The 22,766-nt window shown below is 36.6% G+C and overlaps 1 protein-coding gene across 1 annotated transcript; it reads left to right on the top strand.

The window, feature by feature from the left end:
* Window positions 1-14,132: 14,132 nt before the first annotated feature.
* Window positions 14,133-20,999, top strand: lep.S (leptin S homeolog). The gene is given in 3 exon segments (NM_001095714.1): window positions 14,133-14,164; window positions 18,179-18,350; window positions 20,124-20,999. Coding segments are annotated over 2 exon segments (510 nt in total). The 5' UTR covers window positions 14,133-14,164; window positions 18,179-18,200; the 3' UTR covers window positions 20,484-20,999.
* The last annotated feature ends 1,767 nt before the right edge of the window (window positions 21,000-22,766 follow it).

Here is a 22,766-nt window from a genome sequence, read left to right as displayed (position 1 = left end):
ACACTGAGTTTGTACAAGAAGTATACTGTCTTTTTACTTTGATGAAGCCCTTTGCCTACTTGTTCTAATTTTTTTACCACTAGAACGTGGAATTAATGAAGATTGATTTCCAGGAGTTTTTCCATCAATAATGATGAAAAACACAAATTTAAACATTGAACCAAAAGCATAAATATTACTGAAGCAGCGGCACGGGTTCTCATTGGACTGAAATAATGTGTTAGAAAAGAGACATGGGGGGATGTAATAAAGGTCGAAAGAGAATTTGCACAAATAAGAATTAAAAATCGAATTTCTCAATGTAATATTCTTCCTTAGCCTTTCGTTGCAGCTTTAATCGAGCATTGCAAATTTATAAAAAGTGCTTGAAGGTGTTGTGATATTTTGGAACAAAAAGCTATATATGTGTTGAAAATTTGTTTGCGCAAAGGCATACATTGCAAATAGTTTTTCTGTTAATTAATTTTTATAAAAACCTGCTCCAATTGTTAAATTTTGCCATTTGCCAATGACTTCTACATGATTTCGACAGGTTTTAGCTAGAGTATTTTTGGATTTTTAGCAGCTAAGGAGCATAATAAACTTTGGAAACTCGACCAGAAAAAATTGAGGCTTGATAAATAGACCTTTTTTAGTTTCCATCTAAATGATGGAAACATCCCTTATCCAGAAAACTCTAGGACATCTATTATCCAGACAGCTCTGGGTTATGGGAAGGCAACTTTCCATAGACTCTATCTTAATCGAATTAAAAAAAAACCCTGTCCCTGATCAAAACTAATATATAACGGGGCAGATTTACTAAAGGGCAAAGTGACTGTTGTTAGTGAAAAATCGCCAGAAATACCATCCGCAGGCACATCGCCAATTTACTAACAGGGGTAGAGGACAATTGGCTACTGAAAGAGGCCATCACTGGTGCAGTTTTGCTCAGGTGAACGATTATTACTAAGCAAATTCATTAAAGTGCAAATTTTACAGGACGTTACCTCTTTCGTCAGAGTTTCTATCTCCATCTTAGACCTGACGTACTGATAAGATGAAGCTACAATCTTATGTCAGTGACGTAATATCCCGTATGCCGAAAAGTCATAAAAATATTAAAAAATTGGTGTTTTTTCATATTTTAAAGCAGTATTGTTTTTAAAATTGTAACTATTAAAATTTTTTGTTTTAACATTTTTTTTACCATTTGAGGGGCATGCCACATTAGGGTGGGCTCATGTCTAGGGCAATTGAGGATCTCTTTTGTCTTTATTATGCTTCCTTGGACATTTGTAATAATAGGTGGTCACTTCAAGCATTTGCACCACCATCTCTAATAAAGACGTCCATAAGACTTTTATGTACCTGCCCTATTCAAATCGACCTAAGCATAAGAGTACTAATGAAGTTTCGCTAGGCAGAAATAAACACTGGTGAACGTTCCCTATGAAATGCTTGTGAAACTTCAACAGCGTTTGGCTGCCGAGATGCAACTTCTCATTTTAGTGATTTAGTGAATGCGATGTGAATTTACGTCTGGCGAAGTGGAGCGAAATATGGCAGAGCCTTCGCAGGCGAAAATTTGCCCTTTAGTGAATTTGCCCCAATGAATTTTTATTCGAGGAAAACGATCCTATTTGGTTTTGGTTTGAGTGTGAAACTCCTAGTTATGGAAAGATGAGGACTTGCTGCAAGTGAAAGACATATTACATAATTTATAAAATAACCTGACCACATTAATAGAAGCTCAGCTGAAATGTTTTTTCTACATTTACAGCCATAACAATTTTAATAAACTGCCGAAAATGCACACAAAAAAGCAAAGCTGAAATCTCCAGATGAATAATGTGTTTTATCTGACTCCATTGTGACCAATGGACAAGAACATACAGTACACTGTGACACGAAAGCCAAAAATGCACAAAAACCCCGTTGGGTAGAAAAAAGAAAAGGCTGGAATCTCCAGATGAATAATGTGCTTTATCTGACCCCATTGTAAGCAATGGACAAGAACATAGCAGTACATTGTGACACAAAAGCCTTTTACTCCAAAATGAATTCTGCACATTATAATTCTTTTGAGTCAGGCTCAGGAATAGTAGTGAGTCAGCAGGGCAGTGACCTGGCAGTGATTTACAGAGGCTGCAGCACGTGACTTTTGGGAATCACCCCCCCTCCTCTTTCCTAACACATGGTGCCGTTACTGACCACCTTATTGGCATCTAATTCCACAGTTTATTCCCATATCAGATGTCATACTGTCCTAAGGTCCCGATTCATTTGCTGACATCATGAACAGTATCTACTTTCGCAGACTGGGACCCATTCCAGGCCAAAATATTTGACAGCTATTTGAAATACTCATGGAGTTACATCAGCTATTAAATATTATGCTGGCCCATTCATCCCATTCAACTCATTTGTGTGAAAACAGTGCAAAGTAGTCCTGCAATTATTTATGTATACCATTTTTTATTGGTTCCATGATGCAAAAAGGCGCTGATATCATATCACTAAATAACATATATCTCCTTGCCCATTTGTATGGTATACAAGTATGGGATTTATTATCCAGAATGCTCAGGACCTAGGGCTTTCCAGATAAGGGATTTTTCTGTAATTAGGGTCTCCAAATTACATAAAAAAAATAAACCCAATAGGATTTTTTGCCACCAATATAGATTAATGATATCTTAATTTCAGTTACATCCAAGATACTTTTTTATTATTACAGAGAAAAAGGAAACGATTTTTTAAAATGTAATTATTTGTTTGAAATGGAGTCCATGGGAGATGGTCTTGTAATTCAGAGCTGAACCCAACAAAAATTGAACTGATCGTCTTTCCTTTCTAAACCTGTCATACTCCTTTTTTACTATCACTACTGATGGCATGCTCATTAACCCTATCAACACATTTCCAAGGGTAGTCTTTGACTGCTCCCACGCCTGCCTGCTCTCTCCGTGTCTGCTCTCCTCCTCTGATCAAATTTACACCCCTGTAAAAACTGTAAAATGTAAAAAACAGTTGGAGAGCAACACAAGCATTCTAAAAGTTCTAGAGGGTGCCAATTATAAGCTGCAATTGACTATTAGTAGCCCCCATGTAGTTTATATGCAACTAAAACGTTCCCTCAAGCCAGGGATTCAAAGATAAGCACCTGCTTTTAGGCCACTGGGAGCAAAATCCAAGGGGTTGGTGAACAAATTTCTAGGGTATATAAGACCATACTAGGGTCTTTTTTACACTAGCAGGCAGGCAGTGGTTGAATGAGAGACTGGAATATGAATAAGTTTGGTAATATAAAACAAAGTAATACATATAAGAATAACTATAACATTGTAACCTCAAAGAGCAATAGTTTAATTAGTTGTTGGGGTCAATAACTCCCACTGAAAAGCTTGAAGGAGTCAGAAGAAGGCCAAATAATTAAAAAACCTATAAATAATACTGTAGTTCCTGTGGTAAGAACAACTCTTTTTTTAATGATGCTTATATATAGTATTATAAACCTGTGTGAGTTACATTGTGGCAATGTTCTGAGGCAAATATTAACATTATCCTTTCAAATATTCAACAAACATTAGTCAGTTATTGGATGGTTACTCAGATAGTTACATCTTTAAATTAGATCCATCAAGTTCATCCCCTCCAAATGAAAGCCAGCATCCATAGATACACACACTCACAATGACCCCTCCATACACTCACATAAACTATATTTGCCCATAGTATATATACTATACTATATTAACTATATACTTTAGTATCACAATAGCCTTGGATATTATGCTTGTCCAAGAAATCATACTCTTAAAGGCATTAACAGAAACAGCCATCACAACAACAGCCGGCAGTGAATTCCACACTCACTGTGAAGAAACACCTACAGTACTTCAAATGAAAGCATACTCCAGATGAGGTCTTACCAGGGACCTATAAAGAGACAAAATTATGTTTTCATCCCTTGAGTGTATGCCCTTTTTTATGCAATGCATTACTTTATTTGCTTTAGTAGCCACAGAATGACACTGCCTGGAAATAGACAACTTGATCCCCTAGATCAGGGATCCCCAACCTTTTGAACCCGTGAGCAACATTCGGAAGTAAAAGGATTTGAGGAGCAACGCTAGCATGAAAAATGTTCTTGGGGTGCCATATAAGTGCTGTGATTGGTCATTTGGTAGCCCCTATGTGGATTGTCAACCTACATTGAGGCTCTGTTTGCAGTAAACCTGGTTTTTATACAACCAAAACTTGCCTCTAATCCTGGAATTCAAAAAATAAGCACCTGCTTTGAGGCCACTGGGATCATCATCCAAGGGGGTTGGAGAGCAACATGTTGCTCACAAGCTAATGGTGGGGACCACTGCCCTAGATCCTTCTCATATAATGAAACTCCCAACACACTGCCATTTAGTGTATACTGTAACTTTCATTTACAGTATATTATTTTTGCCAAAGCTCATAACCTTTCTTTTATCAACATTGAACCTCATTTTCCAGTTTGCTGCCCAGTTTTCCAATTTAGACAAATCACTCTGCAAAGTGGAAGCATCCTGCATGGAACCTATAGTTCTGTACAATTTTGTATCGTCAGCAACAATAGAAACAGTAATTTCAATGCCCACTTCCAGGTCATTAATAAACAAGTTGAAAAGCAAAGGACCTAGTACAGAGCCCTGTGGTACTTCACTAACAACACTGGTCCAATTAGAAAATGTTCCATTAACCATGCCTCTTTGTAATCTTTTAGCCAGTTCTCTATCCAGGTACAAATACTATGTTCCAGGCCAACGTTCCTTAATTTAACCAGTAACCTTCTTATGGCACTGTATCAAATGCTTTTAATTAGATCACATCCACTGCCATCGCAGAATCGAGGTCTCTGCTCACCTCATAAAAATAAATTACATTTGTCTGGCAAGATCTATTACGCACAAAACCATGCTGGTACAAACTCATAGCATTATGATTTGCAATAAAGTTAAGTATCTTATCCGTTAATACCCCTTTGAAAAGCTTTCCTACCACTGATGTCAGACTAACCAACATATAGTTTTGAGGCAGAGAACAGGATCCCTTTTTTGAATAGCGGCACCACATTAGCAATTTGCCAGTCTCTTTGCACCATGCCAGACCTCAATGAATCCTGAAAAATTAAGTAAAGAGGTTTGGCAATCACAGAGCTAAGCTCACTAAGTACCCTGGAATGAATACCAACTGGTCCCAGATATTTGCTTATATTAACCATGCATCATTAGTTGTGTTACTAGAATTGGGACTATTAAAAAGGAAACCTTCATTAACTGGGTCCTCATTTGTGTAGACAGATGAAAAATAACCGTTCAGACTCTCAGCTTTTTCCTGTTCTCATCGACCAGCTGACCCCCCTCTGTCCGGCATCATTTTTGTACCATTTACATATTTAAAAAATAATTTTGGATTCTTTTTGCTGCTTGCTGCATTACCCTTTTCCATGTCGAATTTAGCTTGCATGATTTATTGACTTCCCTGTAACTGACAAATGTTTCAGCTGTCACTGCTGACTTGAAAGCTTTAAAAGTCTATTCTTACCAACCTCAACACCAACACTTCTGTTGAACCACAAAGGTTTTGTTTTGCAACAATGTTCTTGGGTAATGGTAAAATTTTTTTTAATAGTTACAACTTTTAACGACAATCCCGCTTTAAAAAATGAAAAAACTCCAGCATTTAAATTTTTTTTTTTTTGGCATACAAGATATAATGTCACTGACATAAGATTGAGGATGATTTAGCTTTATCTTATCATTTTGCCAGGTCTAAGCTGGTGAAGGAAACTCTGGTGAAAAAGGTAACGTTCTGTAAAATTCGCACTTTAGGGAATTTGCGGAGTAACTATAGTTCGCCTATGCAAAAATGACCTGGCTTAAGGGCCTGAAACTGCACTAGCAACAGTCTCTTTCACTAGCAAATTGTCCTCTATGCCTTTTAAATTAAGGATGTCCCTGCGGATAGGATTTCTGTCTAATTTTCGTCAGCGATGGCCATTTCGCCCTTTAGTAAATCTGCCCCAATGTCTGGATAATTGAAGTCACCCATAATAATAACTTGACCTAGTTGCAAAGCCGCTTCTATATTAAAAGTAACTGGGCTTCATTCTCGTCGCTTATATGAGGTGGTTTATAGCATACACCAAAGATAATTTTCTTTGTAACCAGTCAAAATCTCTTCCCAGAGGGATTCCACACCCTCCCGGTGCCATCAATGGATATTTCTTTAGTGCATGGCTTTATTTCTGACTTTAGATACTGTATACATATATAGAGAGCTTAACATGTGCTGCCATCTACTGGTTTGAGTAGATGAGTAGTCTGAGTACTTCAGTCCTGAAGGTTTGGACATTGTCTGTGTGTGTGTGTTAATAAAGTTTTGTTGTTACAAGCTACAAGGCCTCATGAAACATGGTGTCAGAAGCGGGCCCTCCCAAAAAGAGTGTAACCATTTAAATTCACAGCCCTGTCACATGTTTCATCCCACCAGGTCTCAGTGATAGCAATTATATCATCATTTTTAGAGCAGGCAATTAACTCCAGCTCTCCCATTTTACCTGACAAACTCCATGCATTTGCCAGCATAAAGCGGAGGTTACTACTTTTCCTTTAGAAATTTACATTACTTAATAGAGAATTATGTCTAAAGTTAGTATTAGCCTGTTTTCCTTATAACAGAGGGACCTCCTTAGCTGTCAACCGTATGCCCCCCCTCACTCCTCTCCCATGACCCCTTACTAATCCCACTGGTCCATCTACCCTAGCTTCCCCATAATTCTTTATCTCAACCAACCCACTTTGCCTAGTTTAAAAACTCCTCCAACCTATAAGCTATTATTTCCTGTAGCACCTTGGACCCCCTTCCATTGAGGAGCAATCCATCACAACTATATAGGTTGTACCTCAAATCAGCCCAGTGCTCTAGGAACCCAAATCCTTCCTTTCTACACCAAGACTTGAGCCACTCATTTAGATCCCAAAGCTCCTGCTGTCTTCCTAAACTTGCATGTAATGCTTTTTAAAGCATACGTGCAAAGTATCTGTTTATCAGGGAAAATTCTTTATCAGCTATATCCATCTTGTTTCATTCTGTAGCTTTCTGATTCATGTATTGGAATGTATTTTAGCCTATTTTGTGGCATATTTGACCTTATAACCACAAGTCACGTAACATTAAACTAACTGAACTGGCATACACATAAAACAGGAAAAAGTGTGGGGGAAAAAAAAGAAACAGCTCAGCTGTGTTTGGAAGAGTAAAAATCACAGCATCTAAAATAACAGTAAGGATGGAAAATGGGCAGGCATAATATTGCTGGTTAGTTGATGGCCAAATATATTTTTGTAATACTTACAGTTACATGTTGATCTCGATAGAGAGATTTATTATGTTTAATCCTCCTTTTGGGAAAGCATCAACTTGGGTTTATGAAAAGGTCTTACATAAACTCTGGTCATACAAACTCCAGCTATGTCTTCTTTGAGCTTCTCGGAAAGGCTGAGCGTGCTCTCCAAAGCATTTGCTCTGTCACATACAACACGTCTCATGAATGAAATTTCTTTTCTACTCATAATTTTATGAGCTAGAATTGTAGCACAGATCCATTATATGTATGAATGTATATCTAAGTGCGTGTGTATTATCTTTTACGTATTAACTTAGTAATATACAGTATAATCAGATATCCATAGGATCTTTTAGATCACTAAACATGTTGACACCTTGTTAAAGGGAGTTTGAGGGCCATGAACAGTCACAGTAAGTCATCTATGACAATCATCCACGGAAACCCTTTATTGTTAGTAGCTACTTTGAACATTAGGGCTATGGCATACAGGGAGATTTGTCACAGGAAATCTGCAATAATCGATGGTGACAAATATCCCTCGAGTACAATACCCCCTTACTGACTTGTGGATTGCTGCAGAAAAAACACTGTTGTTTCTTCCCATTGGTAGTTTGTCATAAGTGTTCCCCTCCATTTGAAATATGTTTGATGAAAGGACGTGTTGAAGCAGTTACAATGAGCCAATTGATTAGTGATAGTTTACTAGGGATTTTTGATTTGAATAAATTCTCAGGTGGGTAGTCCTCAAGCACAATTCAAAATTGTTCTTGGAAAGCATTCTGCAGTTGGAAGTAGCAAAGAAGTCTCAAGTCATGGGGTACAAATTTGTTCTTGAGGTTAGTATAGAACATAGAAATAGTCTTAGTTAGTACAATATGTAATTTCTCAATGCCCCTTAGTGGCCAGATTTGGAAGTGAATCAGGACCACTAGCCAAGCTTAATGTATAGTTCTTACCAATATGCTTTCCAAGATGTTTGTTAGGACCTGGTAGGGAGCATACTGCATGAAGCCTCTGTTGCAATCCTACATGTTTAAATGTCTGTTGCTTGCTTGATGTGAGGGTCTGGCATTAACAAAAGAATAGTGAAAGGATGCCATAGACTGCAGAGCTCTGCTGCGTTAGTGCTTTATTGTACACACGACATGTTTCGAGTCACACGGACCCTTTCTCAAGTGAGAAAGGGTCTGTGTGACTCGAAAAGGAAAATTCAAGTCAATAGAAACGCTTCGGCAGGATCTGTAAACAAAATGGTGAATTGGCTTTTTAAAGGGAATCATGGCATCATGAGACAAGCGTCACAACGCTGACGTCACTCTGCCGCAACCTGGAAGAGACGCGCCGGGAGGTAAGGACGCTGGAGGATCTCCTGGCGTGTCTTACACATACTAACTCTAGAAATGCCAGTAAAAATACTATAGAAAATACATAAGCAGGATATTAATCCTAGACGTGCCAGTATAATTAATACAGACAATGGATAACAGAGATTTAAACCCCAGATGTGCCAGTAAATCACTAAATAAATTGCATAACAGGCATAATAATCCCAGACATGCCAGTAAAATCATTGAATAAAATTGATAACAGGCATATTCACCCAAGATGTGTTATAACTACAGAAAATGGACAATTAGCAATATGCTGTGATCGAAATGTTAATGAAGGAAGATGTATTTTCAGATTTGTCACCTGTAGGTAGCACAGATTTCCTATGGGCATCAAATTCCCTCGTCTGCCAATGTACCTAAGGCAAGAAACTGAAACTACTCTCACTGAATGGCATTTCCTCTGGCCACAGACAACAATATTGTCACATGATAAAAAAAGGAACACATACTGCTGCACCACTATACATTTGTTATATGCATTAGTTTTAGTTATTTTAACATTTTTCAAGCTATTTAACCATGCTTTATTAAAAATATATTCAATTTAAAATTCAATTTGTCTCAACAGAAATCATGGGTGGTGCTGCTGCTGACTTTATTACATTCTACGGAAAAGAAATGCCTCCCAGCAACTCAGGTGTGAAGTGTTACAATGTTTTTTTCTTTATATCACTTCTGAACGATGAATCACATTGAAATGGCAGGCTCTTGTTGTTCAATTGGCTGAAACATATCTGTAGAGAAAGATGTCCAGATGCAGTACTTCATTTCATTAAAATTAATCTTGCCTTTTCATTCAAATAATCCACATGGGGAATGGCCGTCTTAGACAAAATTCCTTATTACACTCTGCTCTGCTAAGTATTTGTTGAAGGAGAAGGCAAGTACTTTATTTAGTTGAGAATTCCTTCTTAGCACATATAGGGACAGCCGGGGAGGGGGGGATTTATTAAAATTCACAACGTTTTTGCAAATTCGCAAAAATAACATAAAAAAATTCACATTTTGTAATGTAACATTCTTCATTAGTATTTTATTGCTTTGTGAATTTTAATTGTGCATGTTTAAGATGTGCTTGAAGATGATGTAATCTTATGAGGTGAGGTTGAGAAACTCGCTTCAGGCAGCAGCACTCCACTGGTTACCAGGGGCAGAGAAATGGCACTCCAGTTAACTATAGGAGCTGAATTTCTGGGTTTCAAAACAAATTTAATATAGCTTTTGCGATTCCTGACATTTTTTAGCATCCACTCCACCAGGGGTACTCCTGGCCCTACTATCGCCTGAGGTTTGCTTCTGCCACCCCCTTCCCCCCGCACTCTCCTTATTAGATGAAGGGGGTCCAGGGAGGGGTCCATGATGCTGCCACAGAGGTCCAGGGGGCCCAGGATGCAATAAATTGTTGCATTATGACAATTTTTACTGTTACCAGCTTTTATTACATTCCACCCCAAAGTAATACATATTTTTATCATCAATAATTTCCCAATTTACCCTGCTTTGTCCACTCTGTTTCCAGCATTGTACATAGCACTCTGTACCTGTGTCAGTCAAGAAGGAAAATAAAAAAAAAAGAGTAGCAATTTTTGTTTAGATTAGATCAACATTATATAAAATGATGTAAAATACTTCTTTATACTACCAGTAGAAAAACTTTTTTTTCTTCCAGATCCACACATTTGACAGACTGTGATAAAACAGTAAACTACATTTAAGATGTAACATTTCCAGCCGATTGAGATTTAGATCTAGCCTTTACAGTTCTAAATAACTATGTGCAGAGTTTAGTAATAATGTTACAGTATTATCTTTAATAATATGGTAATACAATAAAGGAATGACAATAATAACATAATTCAGCTAAGAAGCCATTGTGATTACTGCATAATAAATATGTATAATGTGAGAGTTCTAGGAAACAGTACAGTCTATATGGTAATGTTACCTTTTGCTTCGGTGTCACGGTTTTCTGGAGGTAGATGAGAATGTTCTGTTCCTCTATACTTCTTATCTTACTGTGGGTAATGAGAGCTGACAGTTAGTCTTTGTAAAAATATCCACAGTTTCATACTACAAGGTATATACTGTTAGGGGTCCATTTACTAACAATTGAATTGTAATGTTTTTCCACGAATCTCGAAAATTTTTTGTTTTTCCTAAATTTCGAAAAAAGCTATAAAAATTCGAGATTTATTACAACCACGAAAACCTCTAATGCAAAACTTCACCAAGTAAAAGTTGTTGAGGTGCTATAGAAATCAGTTGAGGTTTTTATATTTTCTTTCGCTAGGAATTTTCTGAAAACTTGAAATGTTTGATGGTTTCGAGGTATTGATATTTTTAGCTGCTGGCTCTTTATCTAGATACTGCTATTATTGCCTGAATTGTTACCTTTAGTCACAGGTCCGTAGTTAATGTTCTCAGCCATGGGAAGCAACCTACAAAATGTTTATTTAAGACCAGTCAAATTTGCACCAGGGCAGTAACCCATAGCAACCAGTCAGTGAAGAACTACATTCAGTCAGGTGCAGAGATAATATTTAAAGCAAAAAATGTGATTGGTTGCCATGGGTTTCAGCACTAGGGCAAATATTCTCATCGTTAGTAAGGTTGCCTTTCATTCTTATTGTTACATAAGAGTCTCCAAATCCCTGTGCAGGGTTGCAAACCAATTGTCAAGGACTGTTAATAAATGTCCCCACTAGTGTGTCAGAACCCAAAGGGTTAAGCAGACTCAGTTACAAAAACTAATACCAACTGCATTAAGCAGGCACAAAGCAGCTGCAAAGTTAAAAAAAACTAGATGGGACACTTTAGTCGATTGATGTTTTGTGTGTATTGAACTATATTATTCATGCATGCAAATCCAAAGCATATATCTGTCCCAAGCAAAACATCCCCCTTGCTAACCATTTTTGTAGGATTTTGCATGAAAAACATTTAGTAACTCTTTGCATTAATACAGTAAATTGTAACAACGAATCAGTCATTGCTTTAGTGGAATTAAATTAAGAAACGCCAATGGAAGATGAATTCATAAACAACAACGTAAGAGTGAAGAAACCCTCTCCTGATGTGTATGCAAAACAGTACAAATCATTAATCACACGACACATCAGATTTGTCCAAGTGAATCCCATCTGAAGCCACCTCCGGTTTGCCCTTTGAAAGGGAACAATTCCTCCCTTTTCTACAAGGGCAATTGGACCAGGATCCACTTTGCACGAGCAGTTCATTTTATTAACCTTGATTCTATCTAATGTATCTGCCAGATAAAGAAAAAAGATTAAAATTGCTCACTTTGACCCCATCACACTTCCTAAAAGATCTCTCATGCCCTATTGTTCCTGCACTAACTCATGCATTCAAGTCTCAACTGTAATATTTCGGTCTACATTTTAGCATGACACAACAATACTTAAGAAACCCCCACTGATCCTACTTCCCTTGATAACAACAGGCCAATAACACCCTTTCCCTTTAAACTAGAAAAGATTGTCTGTTACCAGTTACAGGACTTCCTGTACATCAACCATCTTCTTGAACCCCATCAATCATATTTTAGCCAAAAAAAAGGAAAATGCTTTAACTAAAGTGCCTCTTACATCCCAGTCAAGTGGTGCAAGTATAAAATTCTTATTTTCACCTTCAGAGCCTTGCATTCCATTCACTACCATGGATAACTAGAAAGGAAGATGCTGGGGGGGGGTACTACAGGAGGCCTGGCAGGGTCTGCTACCTCAGTAGTCACCTGTGATTTTGTGCCAGGGTCACCCACAACCCCACACACTCATCGACTCATACATTTCCACCCAGTCCCTTCACCTCAGCTTAGGACAATCTGTTGGCCATACCGTTCACTACAAGGGGGACAATTCCTCCCTTTTCTACACTGCATAATCAAAACATTCTCCCTGATTGCCCTATGCCTATAGAATACTCTACCATTTTGCATCAGAAATGTTCCCATGATAGCTCAATTATTCTGAAATCTCTGCTTTCTAGGGAAAGCATTTTGCTAGCCTTCCTCTGCAGCAAAAAAAACCCTGCCTAATTCACTTGTTCTCTTCCATATTTAGTTTCTGTTTGTTTCCTCTTTCTAATCAATTTTAAGCTCTTCAAGGCAGTGACAGCATTCCATCTGTGAATTGAAACCTCTACCACTTAAGTACTTATTCTCGCTAATTTATGAAAACTAGACCCCTGTTTGTGTTTTTGTTGTGTAAAGCATTATGTACATTTGTGGTGCCTATTTATATTATACAGTTCAGTATCATTCCAGTGCTTGTCATTGCTCATGGTTATGTTAGGTATATTTTCTTCCATGTGCCCTATGAATAGTACTCAGCACTCAGTAATCAGTGTTCCAACTGAGCACCTGTCATCCAGAGTATCTGGATAAAGAGTCCATAAAAGCTTTTTAAATATGGCAAAAAATGGGAAATATTTATGTACACGCTTTGTGTTTGAGTTACGCCACAACTTTAGTGTCTGAGTAAATATTCACAAAGCAGTTTTGCAAATTACAAATTTGTGAGTGATTTGCAAAAATTTTGTGCAATGCTAATGTGCAAACACAGAAAGATGGGCACAACAGTGCAATATTTTAGCGTTCAGGAAAAAACATGGGAAATACAACCATTTGCAAATAAATATGCACTGCTTGAACTGATGTGCTGTTATTTTTTTTTTTTTTTTTAAGATAACACCATTGCCGAATGTAACAGCCCTACATACTTTTGCACTTATATGAACTGGAGCAATGCCTTAATGGGTGCAGTAGACTTGTGGCTAAGGAATCACGTGCAAATGTCATATAATTGCTGAAAATGACACAATTCCGACTGCGGTTGCATCAGATTTGTAACAACGAAATTCGATTTTTTCAGAATTTTCTGAAATGTGAAAATGCAGGAATACTAAATTCATTAATTGATCAAGAATTTAGTATTTTACTGAATCCAGAAATTATGAATTTAGTGTATTCCTGTCTGTATATATGTTATATATGTTATTGAGCTTTAGTTGGTTCAGCTTATTTCTATACATAAGGATTATATTGAAATTACTTAAAATGTTACCCATGTTAGATGAGCACATGGTAATGCATGTCTATGTTTTTTTTTTTTTGCTGTGTCATGTTTAAGCGAAAAACTTGCTTTTATCTTTTTCTTGCCAAAAACAAAAAAAAAAACCATTGCAAGCACTCATCAATTAAAAGTGAGGCCAGAAATGTGTCCATCCTCCTTTGGTAACACATAAGGGGGTTGGTTAGGTGACAGCATTGCTTCAGCATTAGACTTTTGGATGAGTAATATCTTAGGCAATGCTAGGTCAACAGTATATAAGGAGAATGATAGGTTTGTTACTCAGGATTCATTCATACTAAGAAACTCTTGCAGAGGTAAGATCATGCTTTTTTAAGGAAAGCTGCCTAATAGAAAGACTAGGGACTAGTATTCAGTTCCCTTATGATGTTAAATTACCTATTGAACTCAGGTGCCATATTTTAGAACAACATCATTTCTTATAAACTGAATTTAATATATGTGTAATTGTTAAGTGAAAATTTTGCCTATGAAAGTTGAGTAACACGGTTATGAGATATATATATAGCAATCCTTTCTCCTAATTGTATGGAATTATGTATGTAATACAATACCACATTTGTACAAAATTCCCAAGATATAAAGGGCTCACAGTATAACAATTAAACATATAAATAAATATATGTACCTTTATACTGTGCTGTTACATTTCATGTTATAATGTTATAATGCAAGTGCCTGATATATTCCACTGATAAGTAACTTACTGACACTTTTTGACTCTGTTTCCAGTATACTAATACATAATGTTTATTATCTAGACAAGGATTGCTATTTATAATTTGACATGTTATCTATAATCATTTCCTGTAAAAATGGGCTGTCAATAAGAAAAAAAAAAAAACATTCTTTGGCATTCTGCTTACAGCTTGTTGCCAGCTGCCTCAGCAACCTTAAACCAGATTTGGAGGGATAGAATTCATACAAGATTTTTTCCTTTGAAAAGAAATATGCCTTTTTTCTAAGAAGAGATGATTTTATTTGCTTAAATTTCTTAACACTAACAAAATAATCACTCCAATCACTCTAAATTTGAGAGCATAATATCTTGTGCATATTGCAATCTTTTTGCACCACGTGTAAATCACATATATAGAAGTGGGAGCTGCCATATCACTTGTCTCATATCACTTGGCACAAGAACAAAAGCGTTACCTAATTTTTTTGCATTATATATTTTTTGCATTTTTGTGATAGTGCTTGACTTCTTTGTGACTAGTATATTTCAGTGTGCAGTAAAAGTACAGATATATTATGCTGTATAAAAGAACAATTTATATTATTTTATATTAACACCTCAAAATTCATGTTTGGTTTGATGTAGACACAATGTTGCTACCTATCCATTTTTAACCCAGACGGCCCAGATTTTGAAAGGGCTCTCTGGATGAAAACTACCTGTCCAAATTAAGAAGTCCAGACAAAAGTCTGAAGAGTATGATGTGGGGATCAGCCAGTTATCGATTGCTGGTAAAAGGTGGCAACCCAATGTAGACAGCAGGATTGTGAATAAATAAAATAGCAACTGGTCTTCATGTTTTATTTTTTGAATGATTTACAATGTTTGTTTCATTCTTGGATGCAATTTTTAAGTGAGAATGAAAGCGGACTAGTAGAAGAACTAAACAGAAAGATAAAGGACCCCTTTACGGTAATGGCACCCAAATTATTTGTCGCTCTATGGGAGGTGGGAAAAAATACTGCAATTAACTCCATGTGCCATTAACTTAAAGGGGATTTCTTGTATTTCTGTTCAGTTCCTCGGAAAATCTATGGTGCAATCCAATATTGACAAGACTACTACAGATATAAAATAATTACATTTTTTAAACCTTTTTTTGACCAGGTAGACTTATATATGTGGATATATACACACACACTAACAAGTTATCGATTCAATTATTATCTATTTATACTTCTGCAGATACTGTATAATGCTATGGTTAAACCTTTCTAAACCCATGGCTAGACCACCCTGCCATGTTCAAGTTGGAAATTTGTTCAGTGCTCAGACTGATACTGCTTCCTCGTTGATTCCCATGGTATCATGCTCCAGACATTGTGCAATGGCCGGTTGTTGTTTTCCAGCTATGCTGTGTAATGCCATTCCATTTATGTCATTCCTCTCATAAGAAACTAGTCATAGCATTTTATGATCTGTGCACTCGAAGAATCCCTACTGACTTTGTTATTAACTCAGATCCAACAACAAACTGAACGTTGTCATTTCACATCGTTATACACCAGAGAAATCAAAACTGCTCTTTCCTGGCCATTGTTGATAACATGACTCAAAGTCAACAACTGTCAGGGGTTCTTGGTGTTTTAGTGAAACAGCATATGAAGGGATATGCCTGGAATACAATTCTCTTTGTTAGAGTTACTGAACCCCCCCCCCAATAAAATAATGCAAAGTAAATCAGTAGAGGTCTAAGAGCACATGTAGCTCATTATACAAGTTATAACTGCATTTAACTGGGTAAATCTAGATATAATTTGACAGGCTGAACTAATTATTCCATGACTAGTTATAACTGACTAAATCTAACCCAATCCTCATCACTGGAGATGACTGTAAGTGATATGTTTTTCAACTAGCATTAAAGTGTTTTTAAAAGTCAAAAATGGAATTTATGTTTAGAAAGTGACAATCTGGTAATATCTTTAAACCTTTTAGGACTGCAAAGGCTTTCACATAAGAAAAAAAGCTGTTCCTCCCACTCCCCACAAAAAAAAAAATATTCGAAATAGTTGACATTCTTTAGAACCTGAAAGTTTAGATGTTTCTACTGTAACTACCCTTGGGTCAGAAACGGCTTTGATTATGAAATATTAAAAGGAAGATTTCAAACAGGCACGTGAACTGAGGTCGGCTGGGAATGGGTAAAAAAAACTCAAATGAGTCATTGTTGTTATGGAAGTCAAACAATCCAGAGGCACACAGAACTGATGCAAGCAAGGAACATGTTGCACGTTGATAAAGGGGCCTGACCCCAAAACGTTGCACTGCTATTCCGCAATAAACGTGCAAGGTGTTCCTTTCTTGCATCAGTTCTGTGTGCCTCTGGATTGTTTGACTTCTAGATTGGATTTGGGGTTGCCGGACCTCTACCATTGTGTACCAGACAGCACTATAATTACCTCTTACAAGGGAGTGCGAGAGCCAGATCTCTTTTGGTCATTGTTGTTATGGGACATGTCTGAGGAAATCTAAACTGGGCTGCTGTGCTCATGAAGTCATACAGAACAGGCCGATCTCGTATTCACACTGTTATGTCACTTCTACAACACATAATTGATAAGGGAAATGGGACATAATAGAAAAACAATAGATTCATGTACACTATTTATATGTGGAGTAAAATAAGTAGCATATAATATATGATAATATACTTTTTACTTTGAAACACATTAATTGGTTCCATTATCCAGAAACATTGAATCCTTAAAGCTATGAAATATGGAAATACCAAAAAGTATAGAACATGGGCACACTCCAATAACTTCTTTTATTTATTTATGAGATCCCAGCAGAGATCCCTGCTGGGATCTCATAAATAAATAAAAGAAGTTTTCTTCAAAAGATTGTCTGCAGAAGTATTATGTGGAGTGTGCCCATGTTCTATACTTTTTGGAATTTGAGGAGGCTTTTTGTTTGCAGCAGGGCCTACGTGGAGCACCTCCTGTGAGTAATTAAACAGATTTTCATACGAAACAAGTAATTACGGGGAATGAGTTTACAAGTTTGGAAATATGGAAATACCATTTCCCATAGAGTCATATTTAAACAAATGGTTCTACATTGTTGACTGAGCTGGTATTTTCCTGTAGTAATACAATAATAGTACAATTTCTAGGTATAATGATATACAGTGACCACTACTGAGGTTTGATTTCATCTGTATAGGAGTGCCTTGACACTAAACAGACATTAATCATGGTCTGGAATTAAAGCAATGACTGAGTTTGAATCTTAAATGACAAAAAATCTGGTACATGACCCCATGATCTGGTACATGATTGGAGGGAAACCTTCAATTTAATTGGCATATATTAACTTACATATTTGTTAGTGTCACTTTAGATTTACAGGTATGTCAAATAATGGTACTGGGTTTGCTTTGTCAGTTCCCAAATGCGCTTATGTAGGCTTTCAGCATCTTTGTAGTGTCACACAAGCAATGGGGCCACTCACTGTACATTTAATCAAGGAGAGTGTAAGGATGTTCTTATTTGTAAGCCAAACATCACTGCAAACTATTATTTTTACATATGGGTAATTTGATGCAATTGTTTTGTGTTTGATACAGGCCAAAGCACAAGAGTCCTATAATGCAGTACATCCACCTCTCATTCTGGGGGATCTTTTGGATGCTGCTACCAGTAAGCCAAGGGCGAGCTATAAAGGCTGATCGAGTCAAAAATGATGCAAAGCTGCTGGCAAGCACCTTGATAACCAGGATACAAGAGCATCCAATCCAGGTGAGGCACAAGCATACTGCAATTAGACCAATCATTTTCATTAAACAGTACATAAAGAAAACATCCAAATTAAGGGCATGATAAAGTTACCAACAGGATAAATCATAAAGTTTATGCATTTGGTTTGTAAGCTGTTAGTTTCACTGTATGTATGTCTGCTGTCTTCCTGCCCAATACTCTGGACATTAACCACTCAACTATGCTTGTACCCATTACGTAACCCCGGGCATCTGATATCTTCTTCTAAAATGTATAATTTGACCCAGTTTTCGTCTAAAGTTTGTGTGAAAAAAACAACTTATATATAATAATTATATATAATCGTTTGAATGTTGTGTACCATTTCTGAAATAATTAAGTTGAACTTCAGTATCTCCCTCCAAGCAATTGAATAGTTAGGTAAAATACAACAGAAAATGTATTATAGCTGAATGTCTTTAAAAATAATTCAAGTTTCAAGTTGTTTAGTAGTTTAGATTCAGTTCCTCATTTGCCTACTAAAATATGTACATCAAATAGCAACTCTAGCCAGATTCTTCATGATACAAGTCTATCAGGATGAGGTGGGTTGCTGGTATTTAAATCATCTGCTTTGGGTCTCTTGTACTTTGCTGTTATGTTTGCAGCTAGTGGGTAGAGACTTGCAACACATACAAAATGTAACATAGCAGAGAAACCAACTTGGTTAGGATGAGACGGGCTGAATGGAGCCAAAAAGCCCTTCACAATGCAAGACATGCAACATAAAACATTCTGAAAACAGAAGGTATTCATATGCCTTATGCTACACACATAGCACTGCCTTCATACCAAAAAATGAGATTTTAATTCTCACATAGGGCATTATGGATGGAGACAGGCAAATCACTCCTTTATGTCTATGTGGCCAACTATGCATCCAGCTGGTTTTATAGCCTACATCTTACTTACAGACAGCCTGTTTTGATCTTGTTAGATCTCATCAGTGCAAGATATTAAAACATGGCTTCTGAGTAGGTAGGACTTGGAGAGTAGTAAGGCAGAGAAACCAATCTGGTTAGGGTGAGATGGGCTAAATGAGCCAAAAAGCCCTTCACAATGCAAACAGAAGGTATTTATATGTCTCATGCTACACATAGCACTGCAGATTAATGCATGTTACCTAAAAAAAATTACTCCCACTGATTAAGTGAAAGGAGATTGAATAATTTATAGCAGAAGTCTTCTTGCTTTTTAGGCCCCCAATTTGTTAAAACATTTGGAAGTCCTCACTTATACTTATACTTTCAGGCATATCTAATACAATGGAACGACAAGGTATGGAAACCACATATCCACACATTTGTATAACTGGTTTCAGGATGGGTCAACCTTCTACTGGGGGTCCACTGGGGGTCAGTCTCACAGTTTGGTAACCACTGCTAAAGAGGAACAAAGTGTTCTCTGTTGCAAGGTGTCAAACACCAAATAGAAATAGTCAAATTCTCATTCTTTTTGCATATATTCATAGCTTCACACATTTTCTGTTTGTCCCATTTACAGTGTATGTTTTAAAATGTTGTTTTTAAAAAAGGATTATTTTAAAACATACATTAATTGCCAAAACAAAGGTTGTCCCAGTAATAGAATTAGAACATATGCAAAACATGAAACATGAAAAAGACTTTTTCAAGAAAAATCTAATTTTTAAAATGATCAGTTATTTCATATTTTCAGACCCATGTCTTGTATTTAGCATTGTTTAGCTCTTGCTTATCAACTGACATTCTTTTTTGTTCCTTTCTACAAATCCAGTTCCTTTTCCCCAGCAATCTAAAAATCAGTGGTTTGGATTTTATCCCAGATGAGCAGTTACTAGAAAGCCTGGAACACATGGATGAAACTCTTGAAGTTTTCCAAAAAATTCTCTCCAGTCTCCCAATGGAAAATGTTGATCAGATGTTGAGTGACATGGAGAACCTCCGCAGTCTCTTACAATCCCTGAGCACCATTATGGGATGCACAGCCAGAAAACACAGCCAATGTGACACTCAAGTGAACCTGACAGAGGAGTATGCCAAAGCCCCATACACTACAGAAAAAGTAGCACTGGATCGCCTCCAAAAATCCCTACATAGTATTGTCAAGCACTTGGACCACATTACTGACTGCTAAATTAGACCCTACTAATGGCAAAATAACTCTATTTCTTGCTTCTCTCAAAAAACACCTTTGTCATTTAGATGAGGAACTACTGCAAACCATACTAATTTGCAAGAATATGGAGGCAATGTTTATCTGGACCTATTTTCCTCTTCCATATCTGTATCAATAAAAACATGCCCAAAGGCAAAGACATTTGCAGTAGACACAATTATAACAATAACTACAAGGATTCCATTCCAGTTTGCTTCATATGGACTTCCACATTTCATATACTAACTGTACACTACCGATTATTCTGAATATTTTAGATGCCTGTGTGGACATGAAACATATAGTAAAGTTAATTGCACTAGTCAGTGCACAGTAAATAATGAAACCCTAAGGTTTATGAATAATAGAAAGGTTTTGCCGTGGCAATGAGACCTTGGCTGCGTTGTTAGTTTGTAAGAGAATATGACATATTTTAAAGATTTTTTTATGCTTAATTATTTTCCTAAACTTGAATATTTCATTTAAAATGGGCAGAAAATAACTATTTATTTATTTATCCTTTATTTTGTGTTTTAAATAAACTTTTGTAAGGAAACTACTTGATTTTTTGGTGTGATTTCTTCACATTGTCCTAACTGTCTGTGTAGACCTGACAGAGCAAGTATGACTAGAATTATGTTTCCTGGTTCAGAGTCTCTGAGGCATTGGTAAAGCTTCTTCGCTAATTACGGAGGATGAAAAACATATTCCAAAAGAGTCTTCACTCAAACCAAGCCTTCTGTGGGTGCTGTAGTCAATAAATGTAGAACTGTAGCAAGAAGGACCAGCACTCTGTAGATAAATCAAATTTGTGAATCTGTTTATATCATAGCCCGTGAATCATAATGTAATAGTGTGAAATAAAATTCTTCACATATATGAATTATCAGCACTACAGTTATATATATAAAATTGTTGTTGTGGCTTATATAAAGTTGATTTTGCTTTAGAATTTTACCCTACCTTTGAGGCCATTTGTTTCTGTCATGTTATCCTCCTTATGCTGTGCCAAATTCAAATTCCTCCTATTATGCAGTTTAGCAAATAATTTTCTTTGAAATTGCTTATTATAGAAAGGTGCATGTTCATGGTCCCACCTAACACGTTTTTTTAACATTTCAACAAAATCTAACATGCCTTCCCCTTCATGACCCTGTTTAAAATCTACCATTAGTTACAAATCTGGATATCCTCCCAACACATCCCCACTGCATCTGCATTGCCACAAGCCAACTACACAATAATTAAAACAACAAATAATTACTAGATTAGCAGAAGGGTAATTTACTCACTGATGAATAGAATATTAATAATTGTGATTAGTATTCAAAACAGATGGCATCAATCTCAGCAACTTTTCATACGGTCTTCTTTCACTGTGAATAAAGGATTTGACCTTGACTGTGGGAATGTAAACACATAACATTACTAAAAGTTATGTGAAAAATGTTTCATACAACATGTATGTATGTATGTATATTTTTATTTGTAAAGCTCTCCTCGAGGGCAAAGCACTGTACAGCAAAACAATAAATTAGTATAACAAACAAGGGGTCATTGGAATAAAGAGTAACAATAAGTGCATTATTAGAAATACAATTCACATAAATATAAAATATAATTACAATACAGATTAAGTGCTCAGTGTCAAGGAAACAAAAGGCTAGAGGACCCTACCCCGTAGGGCTTACAGACTAAATGGGCAAGGAAAGCATATCTGCAGCATTAAAAACACACTCAGACAAAATATTCTTTTATGCCCTGGGACACCTTACAAAATGATCAAATGCAAGGCATGTGGAAACTGTTAGGGGCAGATTCATTAAGGGTCGAATTTCGAAGTTAAAAATACTTCGAAATTCGACCCTCCAATTGAAATCCTTCGACTTCGAATATCGAAGTCGAAAGATTTAGCGCTAATCCATCGATCGATCGAAGGATTTTTCGTTCGATCGAACGATTAAATCCTTCGAATCGAATGATTCGAAGGATTTTAATCCAACGATCGAAGGAAAATCCTTCGATCAAAAAAAGGTTAGCAAACCTATGGGGACCTTCCCCCATAGGCTAACATTGACTTCGGTAGGTTTTATCTGCCGAAGTAGGGGGTCGAAGTTTTTTTTAAAGGGAAAGTACTTCGACTATCGAATGGTCGAATAGTCGAACGATTTTTACTTCGATTTGTTCGATTTCGTTCGAATTCGAACGATTCGATGGTTGAAGTACCCAAAAAATACTTCGAAATTCGAAGTATTTTTCATT

The sequence above is a fragment of the Xenopus laevis genome, chromosome 3S (genome assembly GCF_017654675.1).
Source record: "Xenopus laevis strain J_2021 chromosome 3S, Xenopus_laevis_v10.1, whole genome shotgun sequence".
Classification (NCBI taxonomy): Eukaryota; Metazoa; Chordata; class Amphibia; order Anura; family Pipidae; genus Xenopus; species Xenopus laevis.
This window is presented reverse-complemented; position numbering and strand designations above follow the sequence as displayed.